Source organism: Semicossyphus pulcher, unplaced genomic scaffold (assembly GCF_022749685.1).
Source record: "Semicossyphus pulcher isolate SPU_LCO1_2020_fin unplaced genomic scaffold, fSemPul1.0.p SCAF_21, whole genome shotgun sequence".
NCBI classification, from domain to species: Eukaryota; Metazoa; Chordata; class Actinopteri; order Labriformes; family Labridae; genus Semicossyphus; species Semicossyphus pulcher.
Window position 1 is genome coordinate 9,789,367 of NW_027211695.1, and position 26,681 is coordinate 9,816,047.

The 26,681-nt window shown below is 40.2% G+C and overlaps 1 protein-coding gene across 1 annotated transcript in view; it reads right to left on the reverse strand.

Moving 5' to 3' along the window:
• The window catches only part of ppp2r5b (protein phosphatase 2, regulatory subunit B', beta), a 50,603-nt gene extending 23,922 nt beyond the window's left edge, over nucleotides 1-26,681 (reverse strand). The window contains exons 1-2 of the mRNA XM_069671806.1: nucleotides 25,273-26,681; nucleotides 207-403 (exon numbers count right to left, since the gene is read on the reverse strand). Of these exons, the coding sequence (XP_069527907.1) occupies nucleotides 207-403; nucleotides 25,273-25,465 (390 nt within the window). The 5' untranslated portion in view covers nucleotides 25,466-26,681. The remainder of the gene's footprint in view (nucleotides 1-206; nucleotides 404-25,272) is intronic.

Sequence of the window (26,681 nt, forward strand, 5' to 3'; positions counted from 1 at the left end):
GGATTGAACCCCTTGAGGAAATTGTCATCTTGCTTTTCATGTTTCCTTTGCTTATCTACTATTAACATTGTTTGTCATTGTCTGTGCTACAATCTTGTGTTTAATTGCTTCAGATACTCTTATATCTATAATTGTATTCTCTAATTAATGCATCTATAAGTCCATCATTTCAACCCATAACCTCCACTCTCCTCCTCCCCTCCTACCATCTTTATGGCCTCTGGGTACAGAGGCTCTATGAGGACTCCTCTGCTAGTGGCCACACTCTCCACCAGCTCGTTGAGAGCTGCGCGTTTGATCTCCTTCCCCTTCAGGTCAGCCACGCAGTCCAGGAAATCAAACAGCACACAGCACTGCTGCAGCTTCTTACAGAACAGGTCGTGTAACTCTGCCACCGGGGCGTCTGGATGATTGAGAGGTAGAGAGAAAGAAAGACAGAGAAAGAAGAGAAGTGTTAGACATGGAGGTTAAAGGACAAAAAGGGGGATGCTGCTGAGCCAAGTCACATGGATTACCTGAAAGACGCTTTGTGTTTGATAGTGAAACGTTTGATGAAGTAAGACTGTTAGAGTATACAGAGATGTATTTTACAGGTTAGATCTTCTCTCAAAGGTAATGAGGAAAAAAGAGCAGACTATTACTCCACAAACACATTCGTACACACCCACACACACAGAGGCTTGAATCCACACACACACACACACACACACACACACACACATGTCCACACACACTTTCCTCCAGAGGGCTGTGTTGTATCTCATTCCTATTACCTGTCAGAATCATTCTGCAGACCTGTTCGTCACAATGAAACAACCTGCTGCCGGCCGTCACATTCAAACCTCCAAAAACACCTCTTTTTACAGATGTAGAGAAAGAAGCTGATACCCGTGGATTACTGAACACATGCAGGGAGTTTTAAATTGATTCTGCGGGTGCTGAGGGCTGTGTGAAACTTATCAGCTAATCCTGCAAAGTATTACGCAAAAAGAAAAAAAAGACTATAAGCTCTGACAGCAGCCAAATGGGAATGCTTGGTTCTTCTCCTGAGTAACCAGATGATTGATGAAATTTGAGAATCTTAAATAAGGAAGATGTATGTAAGGTTTGGTCAGAACAATTATACGCTGGTCTACATTAAAATAAACAATACGTTGGGAAAAAAAAAACACTTTTCTTTCTGGAAATATGTTGCAGTTGTCCAGACTGTATGTGTATGACATTATATACTGTATATCTTGTTGTCATAAATAATATTAACGAAGGTGGGCTGGAAAGACACTGAAACTGATCACTTCTTTGAATATGTAATTTTAGCTGAGAGGACCCTTTAACTGTAGCTGACAGAACTCCCTTTCTTTTCTTTCAAATAGGGAAATTTGTCAGTCGTACTTCTGCCCAATAGAAACAATAAGGGGCCTATTCTATATTATATACCCTCATTTTGCCTGTAATAAAACAGCCGCTAACTAAACTAAATTTAAAGAAGCATTACAAATTGTGCCTAGCTAGCAGATTTAAGCTAAATGCTAATGACAGGATTGCAAAACATGCTTACAATGACAATGCTAACATGCTAGCATGTATGAGGTTTATAATGCTCACCATCTTAGCATGTTACTTAATTAATATATGTCAATCAACATCGTTACCAAGGCTGTTGCTATTTTAACCAATAGAAAAACATCACTTATGCGCCATGAGTCAAAGTTTAATACTGCGTAAATCAATCTCGGCGTGCGGCTGTTGCTTAGCTAGCCCGCCTTATCATACCGACAGGACCTGCTGCGTAACGTCAGGTAGGCTACCTGTCTAGCCGAAAAGGAAGTCAGTGTTTTTCAGTTCCAGGAGAGTTACAGCTCCCTTTGAAAAACACCAGGCAATAATTATGCTGGGTTTTGCACACACTGCTAGTGTCCATTTTCCACGGCGGAAATGCAGACATACGAAGCCATATTAAAACGAGCAAACACAAACGGTGGGAACAGGCTGGAAGTAGCACTGTTGCGACCTACTTCAGTAAAAAATTCGTAATTTTTGTAATGATTTTTCATCTGCTGAGGCACTTTCCATGGTGTTGAAAGGTGCAATGATGAAATATCCAATTGTACCATGAGCTCATACATGAGGGTTTGCGGTAAAATTAAAGTGGCCCTATATGGAGGTTTGAAAATATGGTCACCCTGTACTTAACATTTAACACAACACAGAGTACAGTCTAGAACTTTTCAATACTGTGATAAATGGAGCGACGCCTGCTGGCGTCAGGCAGGCAACTCGAGCTGCACTGATTTCACACTTGACATGTGTCATTCTCCACAATCACCTGACAAACACTTCCTTCCAATTTGGCAGTCTATTTACGCTGCAAGATTTCCAGTCTCTCCCTCTGCTCTGTCATCACCATCGCTGCCCTGCACCAGTACAACGCTCATACTTTCAGCTCCACCATCACCCCAGCATCCACCTGCAGGCTCCAGCGAGGGGGTTTAAGATATTATCTCATCACTCCTCAAATATCAGCATGTTAAATACATTTGCGAGGAGTGATGAAGTCGGAGCCAAGACGCCAAACACAAGCTATGTCCTGCTGCTGCAAAAAACATTTCAAACTATCACACATGCGAGTTGTCTGACTGAACTGGACAATATGATGGAATACAGAGCAACAGGGGCCAGTGGATTAGTTAGCCTTGAAACACAGATAACAGTCCTAGATTTGACTTTCTTTGAGTTCAGCTGTGACTGATGGAAGTGTCAATTGAAAAGATGGCACTATATAAAAGGCATCACCAGAGTGATAACAATCCATCCTGAGGGGGACATAAATGTGTGTGCCAAATGTTATGGTAACTAGTTGTTGAGGCACTTCAAATAAAACCTAAAATGTCATTTTGGGGCAGGATGAAACGTCAGGGGATCACAAAAGTCAAAAGATTTAGCATGAATGTCTGTACAATATTTTTTGGCACTTCATCTGGAACAAAGTGACAATTCGACCCACAGACTGGCATTGCCATCCCTTGAGCCATACTGCAAGAGTGGCTAAAAGGACAAAGCCCATTATGTATGATTCCTAATACTACACTTGGTCCTTATCAAGCCATAACTGTTGCCTGAGTGAAAACATGAAAGAGTGGTTGATCTAAAATGCTTGCAGTTAATCTAAGGGTGCCGTGACACCATGAAAAAACACTAAACAAGACACTGACTTCTGTGCCACCCTTAGGAGAATAGTGGTCTCAGCCTGGCTCCTATATAAGTGAAGCAACTATATTGTTTAGTCAGTTTACTGTGTCCGAAGAAAAAAATAAAGCTTTAGAATTGACGGAAGCAGTCTAGACTAACCATGCTGTTGGAAAGAGGATGATCCAAGGCTCCCGTACACACACACACACACATACACTCACATGTACACAAACAGCAGGAGCAGATTAGATTTAACCCTTCTTAACCCCAAGGTGGGAAACTCAGGAGGGTTAAGGGGGGGCTGACTGGAGCTCTTCCAGCCCCAGGCCTCCTCAGCTCTTTGGGACACACCAGGACCATCTGCTCCCTTTGGCACTGAGCTTCACAACAATAGACAAGGACTGCCCTTTGCTTGATGTGTCCTGGCATATGACAACACACTAATGAAATTTAAGGGTCTTTTTATTGTATCAATGCCCAGGATACTTTAGATGCTAATATGAGAGTATCTGTTTTCACTAGAGGATTTATCAAAGGCCTAATACATAACAAACCTACTAAGTTGCTTGTTTTGTAAAGTCGATGAAATGGAACATTAAAAAACATAAACAGACCTGCACAACTTTGTGTATGGGGGGTTAAATTGAGTGTTAATCTAACCAGACTACATCAAGATTCAAGAAAAGTTCTACTGTATGCAGATGATTCTGTGGTGTTTGTGTAAAGAGTCAGAATATCAGGAACATTCAGTGTCTTGTTTTATTTTCCGTTCACTTTTCATGATGTGACTTGCATAAGGACTTTCTTTGAGGTTTCTTTAACCTTCCGTTTTGCCCATTTTACAGCTAGCATTGACATCTATGAGCCTGTCCATTGAGCCGTACTAAGCGGTCAATTTGTTCTTGAATTGCAGCCATTTCTCAGTGACTGAACAAATATTTGACAGCCACATTCACACAATTTTCTGACTATTTGTGATGCAAAAATGTGTGAAAAAGTTTAAAAGAGGGTGAACTATTACTTCTGACTTAGCTTTGAGGAGGAATGTGAGCCTAAATCTGCAGAGGGGACCACAAAAACACCTCTGCATTTATTGTTCTTTGCTGGTAGCTGCTTCTACCTCTCTGTCTCTTTAAGAGTACCTTTCTTTCCTGTCTTTCTCCACCCCTCTGTATTTTATTTACTTATTTATATTCTATTCTTCCTTATCTGTCCCTTCCTGCCTTTTCTCTCTTAATCCTTCTCTCCTGATTTGTCATACCCTCCCTCTTCTCCCTCCCTCCCTCGTGTTCTCCCTCTGTAGACGGACTGTGAAGGTGAAATCTAATCCATTTTTAATGGAAAGTAATTGTATGAAGATGTGCTGTGCTGGGACCGAGAAAAAAAACAGAGTGAAGTGAAAAGACGAAGGGAAAGAAGAAGCATGTATGTGCGCGTTCCGGAGACAAGAGAGCGAGAGAGGAGGTGAGAAAAAAAGAGGGAAGATGTAGAGACTGAAGAGACTTGGTGGGTCATGTGAGAGCAAGTGTGGGAGAGAGTGAAGAGAAAGAACACGACAGAGCAGAAAAAAGAGAGGAAAAGTGAAAGAAGATGACAGGCTAAGCCACAGAACATATTAAGGCAAAGCAAACTGGCACCAGTGTTACCTTACTGTCTATTAAGTGTCTTGTACAGGTACAAAAAGCTTACACTTGGAACAACAGATACAGAAGCCACAAAGTCAGTTCGAAATGTGGATTTAATGAGTGATGTGAATTTTCCTCGTGGCTGTGCTATTATTAGGTCAGTGCAGGTCACTCCAGACCCATTCATTCTTACAGCTTTTAATATCGTGCCAGTGCAGTGATTAGACTATTAACTAAGATCTTAATCACAGCAAGTGAGTCATTTATGCAAAGCTATTTTCATGTTTCTGACAATCCAAATTGGTGTCTTGAATGAGTAATAAACTGGCCGCTGATTATGAAATCTAAAATGCAGCATTAAATGAATGTAGTTAAGTGTTATGCCTTTATTTATTCTCCTAATAATTTGAAGAATAAAGCTCAACTGTTTGACTTTTTAAAGCTAGACTAATCAATATTTCTATATCAGAGATTGATTTGATGTGATGGCCATGTGTAATGGGAAAGAAGTCACTTATGATGACAGACTCACAGGGAATGATCACAGCTCTCATTTATCTCATCTAATTAACAACATTTTTCTGTACACTATGTGCCCAGCACCAATAAGCAGACAGCCATAATGGTGAACATAATTGAGCATACAACAGCAAACATACCAGATATTTCCCTCAAGTATGGATGCATCGGTACCACTTTTTTTAAGACCAAGTACTTACATTTGGGTACTTGCCGATACCGAGTACAAATATGAGTACTTAATAATATCATTACAGTTCTCATAATGACATTAAAAGCATGTTTCATTTTCATCAGATGTTCCTCACTTTCTGACTGTAACAAAGTAAATCGACAGAATGATGCAACTGTTGCTGACATTTTAACACTCAACTTAACAAACATGACACTGCCACACATTTTACTTTCATGTAACCTATAACACATTCAGTGGATTTCAGCAAACACAACATACCACATATAGTGTAAAAAATGTCACGTGATGAGCGCTCCCATTTCTGAACGCACCTGAACTCGGCACTACACAGCGCATCCCCCCCAAAAACACTGAGGGAGACTTACCCAAACTTGTTTACTGCTCTAACTACGGAGACATCAGTGAGCGCTGACGGACTCTTTTTATCGTGTGTGCGTTTATGAACAATAGTTAGTTTGCCTTAATTGCCGATTAGTATTAACCAATCACGTATCTGCAGGCTTTGGATGCATGCAGGAAAAACAGTTTGTGTGTAGAGCAAAAGTAGGCGAGTTGCAATCCACGGTAATGCCACCTCTGCTCCCATCAGCAGTCATATGACGACAATTTAGGTTTTTATTGACATATATCAGATATCAGACAGATATCTGCAGGCAAGTGCAGCGAACAATCTGTTTTTAGATGTCACATCTCAACTTCACCTTTCAAATTCATGCGAATTCACGAAAATTCAACCTCGCAACTTTTCTGCATATTTGACCTATCATCCTATTTCCCAGCACAAATGAAGTCATTTACTACATCACCAAACTTTGATATTTTGAATATCAAAATTCTTTGATATTCAAAATATTGAATAATGAATATTGAAAGTTTATGGATTTTGAATCCTCAATGTCTTCTTGTGATCATTTATTCATATTTCTATGCTGAAAACTGTCAGACGTCCACTTATCAACTTCCTTTGTGTTTAGTCGATTGACCAATCAGAGACTTTGCTCCAAAATTTCCACAAAACCAGAGGCTCTGGTGTGTGTGCATTGGCTCTGTTAAAATGAGAATTTCATGGCTATTGACTTTAGTGTCATTAAGTTTTTACACATTTTATTTTGCATCCTGACATGTAAATGGACCAGACAGACAACCAACAGTTCGCTCAGCCAATAGATGGCTTTATTGGAGTGTTTATTCCAGTTATTCACACTGGATGTGTTCAATATATTAACTTTGGACAATTATCACGTTTACAGCTTGTACCACTGAAAAGGGCGAAATAAAATTATGCTTTAAATATATTGCAGCCGCAGGCCTTCATGTATATCATGTAAGTAAAACTGACTTTATAAGCTTTACAGTGGACGCTCAATTATTAAGAGGGCCTATTGTGCTTTCAATAACACACACTCTTTGCAATTCCAATTCAGTTTTTGGTGTATCTCGGTTATGTGTTCGACATTGCAACCTATCCAGATTTCAAAAAGCTTGATAAACTTTCCCTAGAATACTCCAAATTGAAACCAGGATATAATGTCATGTAAACATGTGATACAGATTTGAAACACTCTTTGTTGGTTCAGATCTTAGTGGCTGAGATGTTAGACATCAAAGAGTTTGGATGATTAGAAAACAGATACTGAATCATTTATACTATTTAATATTTCTAAGTTTCCATATTAACACCATATTCTACTAAGAAACACGTTCACTAATGTGCATGTGAATGGACTCAGCAAGGGCCAACCGAGCAGACGTCATAAAAGACTTCTTAGCTCCCAGTAGAAATCTAGCCAAATATGCACATAAAATGTCTCATTGGGTTTTACAGGCACACATCAACAAAAGGCTCTTACCCAGCCCTGTAGCTGTCTGAGAAGGAAAAAAGAATCTCTGGTTTATTTGGAAAAATAATGTCAGAAACCTCCAGAGAGGCAACTCATTGAGAGCCCCTCTGCATGGATGGCTTGGGGTGCAATATAAGCGGGAGGTGGTACAAAAGCAATGACAAAGAATGAAGAGTAAGTTGTAAGAACAACAGAAATGCAGAGAACAGTCTAATTTAGACGAGAAAGAAAAATCTGATAAAGAACTTTGATTGAGTTAGACAGCAGCTGTTCCAATTCATTTACTGTATGCAGTGTAGGAAGCTACTGAATCACTGTATTTCTGCAGACACTGAGGAGTGCTGTCTGAAATTATTGCCCATTTAAAAAGAAAAAATAAACTGCCTGACACTTGGTGGAGTCAAATGAAAAATGGGGAATTGTCTCCACAAACATGAACTGAATGAGGTTAGCAGCCTGCTCTTCTTTCAAAATGACAAATAAATAGATTCATGAGTCACTTCACAATAAATACTACGACACCTGACTCAGGTTTCTGAATACGCTTTGTTGTTTAAATAATACAGGCTGGGATTTGAGAATTTGTACCGTGCTCTGTTAGATTCATGTCATTAATCTTTGTGTTTGGGGTGGTTTTTGCAAGTAGTAGTGGTGGTACCTGTGTGAATGTAATTGAACAATGGCAACATGTGACTACGGGTTACTCATCAGGTTGTGGAAATAAGCAGCTCATCTCTCCTTCAATCCCATTTCAGTGTATTTTATATAACGTGACAAATAAATTGATTAATTGATTGATTGATTGATTGAAGCTGATGTAAAAGCCTTAGTAATAAGCTGTTTAGTTTAGTAGCTACTGAACTAAGAAGCTTGTATCAAGACGCAGTGTGTGTTTAAATTGAAGAAGCTGTTTCTTGCCTCTTTTGGGCTCATCTTCATTTTCAGATACATTTTAGGTTCAGGTTTTGTTTTTATACGAGGGAAAGGCACAAGATGAACTTAGAGAGATTAATTAAATGTTGTACACTAACCACTTCTAAAGCAACCTACAGCAGCTTACTGTGCGTCTACCATTGAATATATTGACTCTACCGTCACTGAATAGCCAAGTTTACAGCCCATAATCTGCAGCCTAATAACAGGAATGACAGATTGCAATATAACCTTTACAGCTCTTTATCATGCTAACAATCTGACAGTGAACTGGACAGAGGCATACAGTATTAGGCACAGCTGTTTCAACGAAAACAACACAGGCTCTTAGTCCCACTAGTGTTGCAGAGCTGTGTTTAAAAATTGTTCAGATTGGAAGTTGAGCTCTTCATAGCTGACAAGCACTTATCCTGCAGACACAACTTACATTTCACCGTGATGTTGTTCTTGTCCCTTTCGCCCAAAAATTCAAAATAATGGGAATATTTCCACAAAGTAAATGCTGTCCTCTCTGCCAGCCTGTAGTTGAATTAGCTAGCTCCAGGCACACTGATAAAACTAGGGCTGGGTTTTAAAATGTATTTTTCCGATTCAAATTGATTTCCATTCGAATGACCCAGTATCGATTAATAAATCCCGAGATCGTGTCTGATCACTCCCGTTTCTGAGCACTCCTGAACACAGCATAACTCAGCGCATCCCTAAAACATGGCAGTAAAGGATACATGCACAGACTTGTAAACTGCAAACTTCTATGTCTTTTTATCGTGTGTGCGTCCATGAATATGTAAGTTAGTTTTGCACTGATGTTTATGTTAGCGTCAGCTTTGGCCACAAGTGTATTTTCGGCATGTTGTTATACAGTATGCCTTTCCCCACATCTTCTTCTTCTTGTGGTGTTTTTTGGCATTTGGCAAACAATGTTATGGTGCATTACCGCCACCAACTGGTAGGAGTAGGGATCGGGATTCTAACTACTGTATTCTAAACTAAATATTTAGGGGGGAAAAAATTGTAGAATTTCCCCTTATCTATTAGTCACGTGTGGTTTTGTTCTTCGCGCTATGAGATCTCGTGGCCAAATCTCACGCAAGTTGAACCCCAGTTCGTTTAATCAAAACCATGAGTCAGATGTACAAAAATGATGGACTAAAAATCTGAAACTGGAAAAAAAGTTCATAAGCTGTCTTAATTCATAAAATTGTTAATATTGTGTTTACTGCTGTGTGTTTGTCATGCTAAATAAAAAGAACATGATGTAACTTCTTTGGGGTTAATTCTTATTGTAAACATTACATAACATTTTGATAATGCACCAGGTTAGAGGTGCAGTGATATTGTAATACCCCTACAATAAAAATATAGAAAATATATAAAATAGATATCAAATCAAATCGGATCAGAAGTCGAATCTAATCGATTTGGGACCTTGTGACACGGAATCGAATCGAATTGAGAGATTCTTATCGATACCCAGCCCTAGACACAACTGTAGGTTAACCTTTTCGCCGGTACTGAGCTAAGTAGAGACACAGAAACAGTGCTACTTGGAAATAACGGATTACTTTTTATGAAAAAGTAACTAAATAACGATTACTTGGATTGCAGAACTAATGTGTTACATCTCTAGTTACAATAAAAAAGTAATTTGAGTACTCTGACTCTGACTACTTTGTAATGCATTAATCCCAGCACTGACACTGACCGCCAAGACTATTTGCTCTTTAAATCTAAACTGCTTGTTAATATATGTAAAGTTAGTTATATTTAGTGAGTTAGTGAATACTATGTGTTTAGGTTTTGTAAGTTCTTTCTAGCAGGTCTTTTTATTTTTTTAGAGAAAATTATTCAAACTGGAGTACATAGTGCATTTGTCGGTTTAATCCACATTTGCTGCACAAGACAGTATTTGCAGCAGTACAGTGTATGTGTGATTGAGTCAACCATAAATAAAGTTCCTCATAGTCATTTGAATGACGGAAACTGTCACCGAATGCACCTTTTTAATTTGTTTAACAGTTTTTGGACACAGATGGATTAGTAAAAAGACATAACATAAGGTAGAGAATTCTCATTAGTGGGAAAGATTCATTTATGGTTTTGGTCTTTTCATTGGGTTTGTTGACAATAATAAAAATATGTCCAGAAGCATCCTTTAAATGCAAGGATGATGGAGAGGCTGATAAAAAAAGACGACATGAAACACAGAGATGGAAAAGACAGCATGTGACAGGGAAAAGATGGTGGGAGCGAGAGGAGGCAGAAGGAGGGGATGCGTTTGGTAAAAGGAGCAGCACCATATAAGACTGAGCAGTGCCAAGCGCCCTGCAACAGCATCAAAACACAAACACACACATTCGCAGCTGCACAAATCTAAATATAGTCCTGCTGAAGAAAGACAGAGGAGCAGAGAGGAGACGAGGAAGAATCTGGGGAGGAAAAAGGAGGGAGAAGGGAGCAACATAGGGTTAAAAGATGACATCATCCCCTTCTTCCTCCTCCGGCTTCTCTCTTATCTTTCCATCACTAGGTACCTCCCTTATTTCCTCCCTTCAATCCCTCCATCTTGCCCCTCCTCTCCTCCAAACATCAATCTCTCCAAGCCTTTTTTTTTCTTCTCAAATGAGCAAGTACAGCTCTCGTCTTTAAATAACAGTTATTCTGTTTGGGGCTGAGTGTGTGACAGAGGACAGCTTCTGTTTTAGCTACCATCCATGCCGCCTCTGCACCTCTGTCATTACACACACACACACACACACACGCTCATGCTTAATGCACAGATACAGTGACGCAGAGAGGAAGAGAGGGAGCAAGGGAGGGGAAAAGGGAGAGGGAGATAGAGGCAGATAAAGAAAGGAAGCAGGAGAAAGACAGTTATAAATAGTAGAAGGGAGCTTCAGCTGCTATCAAAAGTGAGACACCATGCAGCGAGGAAGTCAAGACAGTATAAATATCACCTTAAGGGGTTTAAGTGATGTGCTTTAAGTCCATCTCTAAATAAACTAATCCACCTAATAAACACATCCACTACATGACAAACTGTCTAGGAAACAAGTACGATACATTGCCCTTTATCTTGATAATAGACAGAATGAAAATAAAGAGGAGGGATGTTATCATATGTGATTGACTACACAACTCCTGTAGCTCCATCTTTAGATTTTCGAGTAAACGGCTATTTACCTGCCCAGAAAGAACAGGACAAATCATCCTGTCGCTTTAGAGCAGGAAATACTCGGAAGTCATCATTCGGTGATGGTACCAAGAATAGGTAATGTCCCCGGCTAGGTATTAGCATATAACGTAAATACAGTATGTACAGTCTTATAAAATTCAAGCTAACATTTTTGAGCTCTCGGTTGTGCCTGTGTGTCAGTCAGCAGATCTCACCAAATGATCAACAGATTTCCATTATACATTTAGTGGGCAGATTGCTCTCTGGCCAAGGAACAATACATAATATTTTGATTTTTGTCTGGATCTAGAATTTCTACTTCAAATGTAACAAAAAAGAGACTGGTTTCTAAATACTACTCAATATATTCAGCGTCAAAACAAATCTCAACCTTAATGACAGTGATGGTGTTAATTACGTTCACTGTTGATGGAAGTGTGAGCTCTTTACAATGTTTTTGGTAAAGTCACCCAATAATTGTTCTTCTGCTGGGTGTCCCTCAAACCCCAAAGACATTGTCTTGTGACTCTGCATGTCCCTTCAGAGAGTTTTTGCGTCTTTAAGCCAAACCCAACAAGACAAATAAAGTTAGAAACTAGCGCTTTGAACATGCACAATAGTTCTAATGCACAATAAGCTATTAGTGTTGATTAAAAAAAACGCTCCAGGCCTTTTATCATTTTCTTTCCTGTCCCTAATAAAGTATGGCTATTCACATTCACAATCATTTCAATCATTTATCATTGACTTGTAAGTAGTTGTTTGTTTGACCTCAGTTTGAGCTAGCAAAGCACAAAATGGCTATCACACAAAATTAGCAACTTGCTGGTGAAGATAGCGCATAATGTAGTTAAGAGCTAGTTATATCCATCAGGAGAGGCCAAACAAAGCTAAAAGAAGAGTGGATGTTAGATTTAGGCCTAAATTTGCTAATTGGACATAAAAACATCTCCAAATTAATGCTAACATTGCTCTGTGTCTGCTGGATGTGTAGCTAACCGAAATTTCGCTAGCATGTTAGCTATAACAACATTAAAAATTTATAATATGTCAATGGCATGTTTATAGCTTATTCCACTGTCCAAAAGTGGCCTAAATAATCATTTGATGTAGCATAAACATGCTAGCTTTATAGACTACTTAGTACCTTTTAAGTGGATTTGTTGTATATCAAGAACTGCACTAACTGTGGGATGTGGTCGAAAAGCTCAAATAGTGTTTCTTGATCAACATACTGTATATTATTATTAAAGGTTATTTTGTGAAATATAAACAGGCTGAATAGAAATTCTATGGGATACTATCCATCCATCTATCCATCCATTTTCCTCCGCTTATCCAGGGCCGGGTTGCGGCAGCAGCAGGTTAAGCAAGTTAGCCCAGACGTCGTTCTCCTGTGCAACATTTTCCTGCTCCTCCTGGGGGATCCTTTGGTGTTCCCAGGCCAGGTGGCATATATAATCCCTCCAGCGGGTTCTGGGTCTACCTCTGGGTCTGCATGGAAAACCTACAGAGGGAGGTGCACAGGAGGCATCCTAATCAGATACTCCAAGGTCCCTCCTGATGTCTGAGCTCCTTACCCTATCTCTAAGGCTGAGCCCAGCCACCCTGCGGAGGGAACTCATTGCCGCTTGTATCCTCAATCTCGTTCTTTTGGTAACTTCCCAAGGCTTGTGACAATACGTGAGGGTTGGAACGTAGATCGATTGGTAAATTAAGAGCTTCACGTTATGGGTCAGGTCCTTCTTCACCATGACGGTTTGGTACAATGCCAAATACCAACCCATCTGTCAATCTCACAATCTATTTTATAAGACCCTGAGATACTTGAACACTTTTAGTTTTTTAGAAATATTAACAGTTATTTTTTCTATCTATTTTTAGGCTTAAACACTAAATCCTGAGCATAAAACATGCCATAATAATGGGTCTCCAAAATCCTTCCAAATTAAGATGTTTACCATCTGAAAAATAGTTATGATTGAAGTGAAAAAATCATTAATAAAACTCTCTCTGAAGACATTTGCTTTAAAACAACACTGCATTTGATGAAAGCATTGCAGAAGGTCTACATAAGCTGTATTCAGTGGATTCACGGATAGAAAAAAATCTCATTTTCTCTTTAACAAAGGCAGTTAGAAGAGGGTAAGTCATGGCAAAGATTAAGTGTCGGCTAAGCCCATCTTTAAATAATCCAATGTTACTAATAATACACATTTCCACCACACAGCACAATGAACCGAGCGCCTGGGTGTTACAGGCTGTGGTTCTTGTCTTGCCTGTAGTTATTAGGTGCTTACTCTCCCTGTAATCAGCTGAATCACCATCAATAAATAGATTTCACAGACAGACAGGGCTACTGGACATGTCTCCTCCTGGCTCTTAAAGCCCAATTCTCCTTGACCACAGACTTAAGATATTAAGATTATCCTTAAACAGCAATATTTGCTGTGCCAAATGTAAACACAAATTGGAGACAGTAAATCAACAAATATCTAAGACGGTTATCCCAGCTGGAGACATCCTCAACATTTGATTAGCAGCTTTGTCACCCTCGCCGGTTGAATAATAATCTGCTGGTTTCCTGTGCAGCGTACATTTTCAACATAGTGCTTTCCACACTGCTGCTGCATCTTGTCACACAAATTGTGGTAAAAGAAAAAATAAATCACACATTTCCTTGTGGCTGATTTACTCTTTAAAAAGATGGCTGTGAATTATGAAAACATTTGCACATATTTTCTGCTCTTAGTCGAACATCAAATGCAGAATACATCTTCCTTAACAATTTCCTTTAAGCGTGATTCACAACCTCAGCATGTCTAATATTTGATTTTCTTTGCTTACTTAGCTATGCGCTACTTTAGATAGATCCACAAGAGCACATTTAATAGTCAACACGCTAGAGGTTACACTTATGGTGATCGAACCAGAGAGCTTATTTGTCCGAGCATTAGTGTGTTCCTTTAAGAATCACCTCTTTCTCCAGTGACACAGCAGGGTTTGTGGTTATTGCACCGCTAGCCATTTCAGTACATACTCTTCCCTGCAATATCCTCTGCCTTTTTTTAAATCTTTTATCTCGCCGTCTCTCCTCCTCCCTCCATCCCTCCCCCACCTGTCAAGTTAATGTTCAGTCATTTCCTCTTTCCTCAATCACTCCATTTCTTTCATCACCCCCTCACTTTCTCCACGACTCTCCCTTTTAATTGATCTGAGATAGTCAGTGAGCAGAAACTACTTCATGCCTTCTGTAACCCAATACCAGGCCCATCCAGCTGGCCTCTCCCTTACACAGACACACACACACACACACTCACACACACACACACACACACACACACACACACACACACACACACACACACACACACACAAAGAGTAATTCAATCCCCCACAAATAATCTGTAGGAGAAGGTGACTGCAGCATTTAAAGCAGAGCCTGCCATACATTTGTTTTTATGATGTGGACAACAACATATGCTGGACAAACAAAAATGAAAACATTAGGACACATTGTTCTCAGTGAGGAGGTTTTAGGGAGTGCACTTATATCGCGCTTTTCTAGTCTTGCGACCACTCAAAGCTGCTTTTACACTACATGTCACATTCACCCATTCACACACTAATGGCAGAGGCTGCTACATGAAATGCCCAACTGTCAATCAGTCATCACATTCACAACGATGCCTATTCCACCGGGAGCAATTTGGGGTTCAGTGTCTTGCCCAAGGACACTTGGACTTGTAGGCTGAGTGAGCTGGGGATCAAACCACCAACTTTCCTAATGAAAGACAACTGACCACTGAGCCACAGCCGCCCAAATATCCGCCCTGAAATCCTCAGTAACTTTGCTTAGTTCCATACACGCAGAGGTTTCACTGCTGCAGTCTTATTTGGTCTGTTGAGGCCGGTAACGCATGGAATCTTATGTTAGCTAATGCAAACTGTATGTCACATAAATGTTGCTGTACGAGGAAAATTTTGCATCTATCACTAGTGTTTCAGCCAATTTTCTATATGTTTCCTTTAACAATAAAAAAAAATCAGTTAGCATCATTAGCATTTCAGATTAAAACAAATGCCTGACTGCATGGAACGGCTCCACTTGACGTGCGATCGATGTTTTGCTCTCTATAGCTAATTTCTCTGCTCATTGGGGGTGAATTTTATATAACTCACCTTTTAAATTAAATGAGGTTTAAAGTTATACATAATTAGGGGTGTGGCCGCTCTGAGTGACAGGTGTAACCTCAGCTAATTCAGCCAAAAAACTCGGTTTGTGTTGTTGCTGCCTTTTGGGTAAGCACACACTCGGACAAATTGTATGCCTTGCTTCGCGGTTCATTGTACTAACAAACAAACAAACAAACCAAATGGTGACATCACAGTGGCTACATCCAATATGTATATAGTCTATGGTTACAACACCGCAGTCCATTTATTGGTAAAAAAGATGATCATCACGTGACATGAAATGCTTTGCACAGACCCGCTAACCACTCAGGTCTGAAGCAGCAACTTTGCAAAGAATGAAAGCTCTAGAATACACACACTATATGCGTTGCTGCCTTGTTTGTGTCATATGGAAGAAACAACCACAGGCAACACAGCTATTTTACACCCAGCTAAAAACCTCATGTGACTGAGTGAAAGTACTTTCAGTTCCAAGCAAATAGAGTTGAGTTGAGTTATTATCAAGCTGAGTGGGAAAGCAAAGGCCAACTACAAACAAGTTTTTCCTCCTCCTCCTTTTTTTCAAAAGCATGGTCGCGCTAGAAAGAGGCACAATGAACTTCAACCTGGCGTCTTCGCAAAATATGTGGTTCTACCAGTTTGGTGACATTGCTAAGTAAACTACCTGCCAGAGGTAACTGCTAATACACTCACCAGCTGAGCTAACTAGCTTGCTAACTGTTATAGCGATGTAGTGATCTCCATTTAATGCTACACTAATGTCAGCGCCAATAATAAGGACATATAGTGAAATTTGGACTCTAAATTTTAGAGGATCAGAGCAGAGTTACATCAGAATGGATGATGAGATACAGCCGATACAATACCCTACAATAGCTAACTCTTTGCACTCGACAATCTCTCAAAGGGTAAAATTGCAGTGGGCAATTGCATGCCATTGTTGTTCACAAAAGTGCACTTAACATGGAAGAACACAATTTAGGCCAATCAATCAATTGATTGGTCACATGTAAATAAAATTAAAATTAGTTAAATGTCATCCAACCAGTTACATAAATGTATGCTCAAACAGGAATGAGCAGGTAACTGGATTACAGGTCTGTGAGAATTTCAAGTCTTTGAAGGGTATTCTTTCAGAACACCATACAGAACAAGTCACTTGATAGACCCGCGCTGTCTAGCACTCCAGGATACAACTAAGTTTTACTGGAAAAGAAGTACATCCAACCCTAACCTCTTGGGTACGGACTAGAGGTCCTGCATTCCAGGATTGAGCCAAGCCCCAATGAACCAATTGGACATCACAGCTCCTAAAATGCTGCTAGAAACCATGTTGAAACATAGGCCGTACCTTTCACCATCCAACGCCTGTGGGCTATCAACATGCTTGGCAGAGTAAATCAATATAGCCATGAATGCAGCCAGTGTTTAATCCCTTACCTGGCTGCTATCTGTGATGTTGAAATAGATGCAGAGGTGGATGCAGAGATGCTGTTGCTTGAATGTGTTGTCCAGATCATAGCTAACGTTGATCCTCGCCACTTTTTCCACTATGTTTACTTTGATGTTCATGTTTGAAAACCTCAATCGCAGACTCAACAGGAGTCTTGAGTCTTTAGACCACTCAACGCGCTTTTACACTACATCTCACATTCACCCTTTCAAACTCACATTCACACACTGATGGCAAGTGCCAATCTCCATTTGGTATCTATGCACATTCATACTGATACCTAAGCCTTTGGGAGCAATTTAGGGTTAAGTGTTCCAAGGACACTTCGATATGTGACTGTAGCAGTCAGGGATCGAACCCCCAACCTTCCGATTGAGAGACGATCGATTCTGCTACTGAGCCACAGCCAAGACATTCTCTCTTTGTCTCTTTGTTTTTTTGCCCTGAAACACATGATGTTACATTTAAAAAGCTTACAGTCTTTTTGCACCTTTAAGGCTGGTACAGCTTGTCCTTAAAATGATACTTTCACTCTATTAAGTTTTATGAGGTTGTCTTTTAAGATTTTATAACAGAAATGTCTGACGGCATGTTTTCCTTCTAATCCCTTTATTGTTAGCTGTGAAAATGTCCCAGTTTTGATCATGAAACACAAACAGCAGTGTGTTTTCGTTCTTTCACAGACATCATTGGGAACATTTTAAATGAATCATTTCATATAAAGAGAAGGCACCTTTAACATGTTAAAAAGCATCCAGTGTGCTGAAAGCATAATCAGTGTTTAGATGTAATACTACAAGACATCCTGTTTGCAAAAGGTTGACTGCTTGCTGTTGTGCAATAAGTATCATTATCTTAACAGGAAGCATGCACACATAAACTGATCACTACTTTACCTCAAACGTCTAACATTTAATTCTTCCTGATATAACACTCTGGTTCAACTCACCATCTGTTTCCCAGTGCAACAAAGCCTGATTCAATTACAATGCTGTGCCGATTGTATATCTGCAGGGTGTTCTGAGATGCTTTAAAGCTAAAGCCAGCCGGCACGATGGGTTTCATGCAGGTAAGGGAGATTTAACACTCTCTAAGCTCACACATCATCCTTTAGGGCCTGGCAGTTATTTGAATCCACTCAGCAGCCCTTTGAAAAGCCGCTATTGCTGGTTGCCACTGATGGACACGTCAAGGACAGAAACCATCATGCACGGCTATTTTTTAATATGCATATTTCCTTTGCATGGTTAATATAGTAATCAGACATGCTGGTACTAGTTTGCACGCTGAATAGTGTTTGCATTAAACCTTCTATCTATGGATAACTTGATATGAGTGCTTTCCTATTAATGATTTTGTTGAGCTGTTTTGAGGATTCAGCTCCTTGATAAGCAAACAGCAGCTGAGGGTGTTTGATTCATTTTCAAAACAGCAATTAGGGCTGCTGCTGTTCTGCAACTCTGCTGCTTCCACATTGGTGGGGGGATAATAATAAACAGTTAGGTATCAATTTTTGATGAGAAGGATTCCAACAACACCACTGACTATAAGAAACAGCTGTGGTAAAAAAGGAAACTTTCTTGGCTTCATGTACTGCTGTTTTCCACATCATATGGTGTGCCACCCAAAATCAAGTTTTTCTTTTAACAAGGATGACAAAACTAGTGCCTCTTATGACACAGAGTTCAAATGGGTTTGTTTTAGTATGATCATCTTGTGACTTCCAAAAACAGATACTTGTTTTCCCTCATTCTAAATGTATGAATAATGAATAAGTCTAAGAAGTACTTTTTATAAATTAGGCATAACTTATCCTTTTCTTACATATTACTTCTCCTGTCATGTCAGCTTAGGTCTTAAACCATTTACTGTGGCGAACGCAGAGTGCTGAGCTAAGCAGAACGTTTGTTTTGTGAGTGTTCTCTTTGAGCTCCTGCTGAGATAGCTGCTGGCTGCAACAACGTTCCCCAAGATCTCAAGATAGACTAGAAAGTGTCCCATGATCACCCTGCACACTCACACAATCACAAACAAAGGCTTTAATAAACACTTGCACTGCAGTGCCTCTGTAAGATATCACCCTCAAAACAACATCACAGACTCGCTGCATAGTAAAACTCTCAAATGTTAAACCCATACCTAACCTGCATGCCTAATCATGGTTATTTGCCATCCACATCACACCTCCATGAATAATTACATTTCTATGCACAATGATAATATTTCCGACTGCAGTGAGGGTGTTTTTACCTCAGTAACAATGTTACCTGCTGTGTTTAATTACATTTCTGCTACTCTCTTGGATCACTTCTGTTAAACCACAGTGGTGAAACTTCTACAGTAATTATGTTTCCATCTGTCATCATGCAATGACGACAATAGCTGTAGTTATGCTGTTTCCATCCTTGTTAATGACATGTTTTATCCATCAAGTGGATCCTTTTTCACAGGTAAACAATGTGAAGAAGGTATTTTTTGCTGGATGACTCATCCTTACTGTAAGTCAAATCAAATGCAAGCCTAGTGGTGCGGAAAATCTGATCACATTGTGATTGTATTGTATGCTGAATCCATATGTGTTTTCAATTAAATAAATATGATTCATTTGCCTTTTTAGTCTACAATCTACAAAATCTACAAATTAAGAGAGATTTGAAACCAAGCATATCTCAAGGTCAAAACCAAGGATTCTTGTGCTGCTTTGCTTGGTTGCAGAATCCTCCACTATTCACAGAAACACAGTTGCTTAGTAATGTTCTTGAGTTTAAACGAAAGTCATCCTGAGTCGCATTTGTGCAAATTGTCTTTGGTGTGTGGACAATACATAAATCTTAATCATAAGTTTTTTTATCTACTGACTACATCTGTGCCAGGAATGTGACCTTTGTCTGGTTAGCCTGCTAGCGACAGCATAACACCCGTGTCCGGAAAGCCTGACTGGTGCCTGTTGCCCAAGGGAGAGCATCACAGCTGGGGAGGAGTGCTGGGCTAACAGCCTGCTCTCTAGTTTGACAGAATGCTGCAGTGTAACTGAAGACATGGAGGAGGACAACCAGGGGAAAGCCAAGGACCAATTTGATAATCAACACTGATAAATCTGCAACAAATAATATGTTATATGATGAGCTATACATCGGTATGGCGAATTCATGCAAATATAAAAGCAAGTCTCACATTGTTAAGGCAGGAATTTAATCAGCAAACCCAATCTGATGCACGTTCTACCAAATTAATTAATGTTGTTTTGTAGTTGTGATAGATAAACAATTAGCTCGTTAGCTAGCTAGATCGATATAGAGAGCTTTGTAGCTAGCCATTTTCCAAGTTAGCAAGTTAGCAGGTAAGGTTGTTTTGATTAAAATAACTAAATAGAGGGATAGCCAAACAAGGTAGCTCGATAGCTAGCTGGATTCATAGCAAGCCATAGATAGATAGATAGATAAATAGCAAAAAATAGATAGCGTTAAATGTCCAGCTAACTTGCTAGTTTCAGAGATTTGTAGCTAGCAGTTTTCCAAGTTAGCAGGGGTAAGGTTGTTTTGATTAACAATTTTAACATTTAAGATAGCTGGATAGCTAGCTAGATCTATACCGAGCTAGCTTGAGTGCTTTGTAGCTAGCCATTTTCCAAGTTAGCAAGTTAGCAGGTAAGGTTGTTTTGATTAAAATAGCTAAATAGAGGGATAGCCAAACAAGGTAGGTCGACAGCTAGCTGGATCTATAGCAAGCTAGCTAGCATTGATAGATAGATAGCTAGATAGATAGATAGATAGATAGACTTTGAATCAAATTATGGCTTAATGCAGTCTGATACTGATTCTTTGCAAATGGAAACACTAAAGAGATGATGTAAGCCAATAAGATCTACTCAGCTTCCAGAACCATTAACTCCCAGCACCATCTTTACTGGACACCATCCTCAAGTATTTCCTCATTTTGTGTGCCTATTCAAGTGTAGTGAGACATGGAGGAGAGACATGCTTTCATAGTATCTGAAAACATTTTTGATACCCATCTGGAAGCTCTGTAACTGTGTGATTGCAGATATTAAACATTTTAATTTTCCTAGGTCCCAGAGAAGCTCCAAGTTTATGGAGCCTGGGTGCCTCAGTGTGACTTAATCATCGTCCCATTTGGGGCCCTGTCTGAAAGTGTTCAGCAGTACTTACATCAAAGCTCCATCTTTTTACAGTCACATTGAAACAGTGAGGAAAAAAAGAAACCTCTTGAAATACAGCGAATGTTCAGAGTGGTAATGGCAGAGATCTATCTCCTTTTTATACAAGTAAGTTTTAGCTCGATAAACAGTCAAGTTTCTAGACAGGCAGTTTATGGAAGACAAACTGTTTCTGCATCAAAATAGGCGTTTACTTGAAGAGTGCTATAAATGTATTAAACTGACCTTGAAAGATATCTCACCATAAAGTTTTTAAAGCTTTTCTGTGCTATCTATTATAAAAGACAGGAACTGTCCAAAACAGTGCAACCGCTTTCTGGTCCAATTCCAAAAGACAGTGTTAAGAAAGGGATGAAATGCCTGTGCATGTGTGTTTGCTACGGGCCAATGGGCCACTGTAAATTGGATCATAGGAGCCATGTACCCTTCACCTTTCATCTTTTGATTAATTGGCTGCCTTGACCATGCCTGCTGCTCTTTTATTGGTTGGTTTAGTGTTCCAGATCAGTGCAATGTTTTCTGAAGCATCACAAGGATTTATGTTATTGTCAACCTGTCCATATTTCCTGAAAATAACCCCTAGATATTCTTATTTACAACTTCAGTGTGTCTGCTGTTTCTCAACCATCATATAATAGTAACACTAGCTCTAATCCACTTATGATTTGATGTAAAACCCCTTTAAAGAGTCTCTTGGACCTCTGAACAGAGGTCAGGATCTGGTAGAGAACAACAGCCCTGAAACTGAAAGGTAAATCAATTTCTGGTATCTATCTATATCTGAATGAAAACCTGCTTACAAATAGTGTTGAAAGATTATATGCCAGTTCGTAGGTTGGGACCGTTCTTCAAGTCTTGGAATAGTAAAAATCCTCCCTAAATCCTTTGAAAAATGTAAATAAATAAATAAATAAATAAAAGCTGAAAAATGATGACTCTCTAAGTAGATGACTAAGCTGATTGTTGCATATCATTCAATAACCCTATACCCAATACATCATAATTGAAAAGCTCCAATGTCAACATTGCCACCTGGCTACAGAAAGCGCATTCTACTTCTACTTCCTGCACCAGCATGACATATGGCAATGGAAGGACTACTGAGAGGTGCTCAATATTTCTGAGAGATTTCTAGAGAAACTGGGCTGCATTTAGCAGAAAAATTGACCAAAGAATTGACTTTAATTTTTGCTCTTCCAAATGTCTATAAACCTGCCTCATGTATCATACAAAAAACAATGTCCAATTAGAGAAGAATAAAACTCTTAAAGGCTGGTATGTTTCAAACACAACTGATGAAAAATCACCAATATGCAACTACATCCTACGGTGATCGATTGAGGATAGGGATCAGTAAATCTGTCTCTCCTGGGATGGATTACTTCCTGTTTAAAGTGATCAAAAAATAAGTGCCCTTGTTCTAAAAATAAAGCTATAATACAGCATCACACAACAAAACTGATCCATATGAAAGCATTGTTCATCCCTAAAAGCTATTTCTTGCAGGTGTTCAAGTGTTAAAGGGTGGATTTAACCTTTAATGCTTCTTCTTATTTTCTTTCTTTTTATATGCCATGTCGTTCTGTCTCTATCATGTTTCATATTCAGCCTAAAGCTGTTAGTAGGCATTTGCTCTGGGCTTAAAGTATAAAAGATGTGCCGTTGTTAACAGGAGGAGGAGTTCAAATTAACAATGGGAATGTTATTCTCTGGAGGGTTAAACACCCACAAGTCTGTCTACACTTGGCCTACATACAGCCCGTTACAGACTTCCCCACACCAGGCTTTTCTCCTGCGCCGGTGCTGCAGAATCTTACTATCAGTTCCTCCTGGGGATCCAGAAACAGTGCCGCAGCGGTGCAGCAGCCATGTGATAACTGGGACTTTTTGTCTGTGGAGTCTACAGCATGTATGCACAGAGAAGTCTGAAGCAAAGGTGCTGTGAAGCTGAAATGAAAAGCCTCCATCATCATGCTGCACACACCCCGTGCTTATGGGCCTGAGAGGAAGTTGTAGCAGGGTAAATGAAATATAAAAACACATATAAGAGCACACACGCAGCTGAACACACTTTGTACCAACTCTAAAAGCAGAGAGGTCTTTTCTTTGTAGAGGGTTAATGGGATGAGATTGCAGGCTACATGAAACGGTGAGTAACCTCATAAAGAGGGGTCAGAGGCATATATGAAGACCTACAATGTGCCCTTCTGCTGCACACAAGGATAAGAAAGAAAGACGATAACAAGGTGAGGAAGAGGTGTAGATGAATAAATAGACATAGAGCAGTTCTACAGAAAGAAAATATAGAAAAGGGGGAAGGAACATGGTTGGTTGGAGGCCTTGTTTAATGTAAGAACCTCAGTAAAGGTACAAAAGTATTGATCTGGTGTTGTGATGTATGCTCACTTGCTAGCAAGAACATATCTTTGAGGGGTTAAAGCATGTGTGCAGTACATGCTATACGTACACATGTACAGAAGAGCCATAAGCATAAAAAGGTTTTCTAACATAAGTTGATGTTCCCCTGTGAAAGCTACAAGACTGAGCAAGGCCGTAGAAGCAGAAGCCTTGGGTTTGAAGTCAGGGAGCATTTTATTTCATATAAAGTAATCGTATTATTTGTAATTGATTTCAATCAAAAATGGACAAATTGATTGCACAATGAGTCGTTTCAACTCTTACTTATCAACACAGGTCTTCCTATCCCAGTCATGCCTATCTGCAGTAACAGCAGGTTGGACTTGCAGCCATAAGGTATAAATTCAAAGCAAATGGGTTCCATGTCTTTGTAGCCTCTTGCCTTCATTCTGAGCTGAACACACTCACACAGATCAAAGTGGCCACTGTGTAGTACCAGCAGCTCCAGTTCGAGAGCACTGGAAAAAACAGACCTGCAAAAAGTGCAGCTCTAACTACCTCGACGAGATGCCACACCAGTCTGATGTTTTAATCTTTACATAGCCGTTACACAATTATGTTTTGTTTGCATTTTTGTTCAGAGGTTGATTAAGACGCTGGTCTCATAATAGAGGGGTGCTTCTGCCATAAACTAATCAGGGAGATGAGCGGATGTTGCTGGTACAGCAAAGTGACGAACTCGAATGGTGGGACAAACTCACTTTATATCCATTTAAACACATTAATATTTATAATGAACTAGATTACAATGCATGTAAACACTGCGATTTGAAATCTGTACTTATAAGAGATAATATTTAGCAATTTTAGCTCATGCTAATAATGAGGATAATTCAAAGACAAGTATGCCATGTCTTACTCAACTGTAATCCCGCCTGCAGCATCATTTTCCATATCGTTTTTTATTCTTATCTACTTCAACTTTGATCAAATCTTAATAGAAGGCTAATAAGATGCAGAAGACGTATCAAATAGTTTTGTTACATAAAACTGATAGGAAAATGTTAATAATCAATCAGTCAAGTTAATTTTCAAACAAAAAATGCAAAAAGAAAATCCCTGATGTAATTTTCTCCAAAGAGTGGATTTGCTGTTCACTTTCAAATCATTGCAAAACGTTGCACATAATGGTTTGTGTTTTCTCTTTTTAATGTTTCAGTTATTTCACTGATCAATGTTGCAGCCCTAGATCTGAATATCGCAGGCTTTTACAGAAATCCAAACCAAACTGGTTCCTATCAATAAATCAAAACCCCTGCTATCTTCTCTATCAGTCAGAAAGGAAAAGGACAGAGAGGACAATACGTATCAGTGGACATCATCAATAGAAAAAAAACAATCCATCCATAGAACTTCTCCACAGTACTGATCGATGATTGTTATGTAAAAACAGGAAGAGGCATTTACTTTCATCTAGGGGTGTTTCATCCCAGATTAAAGAGTGAGTTTATGGTGACCTGACTGAACTCCTCATCCCCAATGGTAGCCCTCTCATATGATACACTTGTATGTTTGAACCCATGGCTGCTTCAGTAAAGTAGTTACTCACCTTTGAGCAGGGGCAGTGGGGTTAGCTCCACCTGGGAGCTCTGGTAGCGGAACTGGGACGAGCTGTGGGACCTCCTCTGCCGGGCTCTGCGCATCGACCTCCGCGGGAAGCCGTCCACCTTCTCCGCGGACGGCACCGAGAAGCTGGTGGTCGGCGAGGAAGGGCTTGACGGAGGCAGCTTGGTCGTCTCCATGTTGGATGTCGAGGTGGGGATGCGGTGGTGGTGCGTGCGTGCGTGCCTTTGCGCGCGTGAGGGCCGTGAAGAGGTGCTTAGGAGGATACAGGCTATGGGTGAATGAAGTAGAGGATGGAAGAGTGGGTGGCTTTCTGAATCACAGATGGATTAATCAATTGATCAGAATGAATACACGCTCCTAAGAGTTGGTGAGGAGGAGGAAGAGGAGGAGAAGGGAGGAGGATAAAGGGGAAAGAAGGTGCAGAGGCGGAGGAGAGGTAAAGGAAAGATATTTCTAGGTGTCCAGTCTCGTGCTGTGCGCCTCGCTGTCTCTATCTATCAGAGCCGGACAGGAAATGGCAGCAGCAACATGAGCAGCATCCCTGAATCTTCAGTTTTTACGCACAGATGAAAAATCGCTTGTGTATCATCCCCGTGGAAGAGTAGCCTGAACAGCTAGGCTACCAGATGATGCTCAGACAGGCGCGCCTCCTCACACACACACACGCCTCTCTGCTGCTGCTGTATGGCGTCACACACACTCACACACACACACACACACACACACTAAGTCATGGGCCTAAATTTGGATATTTATTTCTATAATTGATCACGAGGCTCCTTATGTAAAGAAATCACTGCAACCAAGCCCCGATTAACCTGCTCCTGTTTATCCAGATCAAAAACAAACAAACGGATTCCAGATCAGTTTTCCCCTCGATGATGCTCCTTATCGATAGAATCAGTGATCGGTCCTGGCGGTGGATGATGATATCATAAAATCATCAATCTGGGCCCACCTCGGCTGCCGCATCACTGTTGTCCTTCTCGCTCGTTTTAACGGATCCTCCTTCGACCGTTAAAACGGCCGCACCTGCTTCGTTTTTCTCAGAGGTGGATTATGTTGTCCTCGCCGCGGTTTATACACAACCTCCACTTCCTGCCGTCCTCCGACCGTATCAGGGCGGGGAAACGAACGGTCCCTCACCGCGCCGACATGTGCAGGTTCCTCCGCCAGCGGCCGATGCAACACCGAGCCCCGCTGCTCCCCTCCGTCTCTACCTCCGCGGTGAGAGAAGAAGAAAATAGAAAAAATAAAAGAAAGGTGCCGTTCCTCCTGTAAGCAGCAGCCTGGATTAAAAAGACTGAAGGCCTGTGTTATACAATAGCACCCCGTCTATGTCTGTCAGACTGACGCGTTTTGCTCCTGTCCCCCTTCTCCGATCCTGTTATC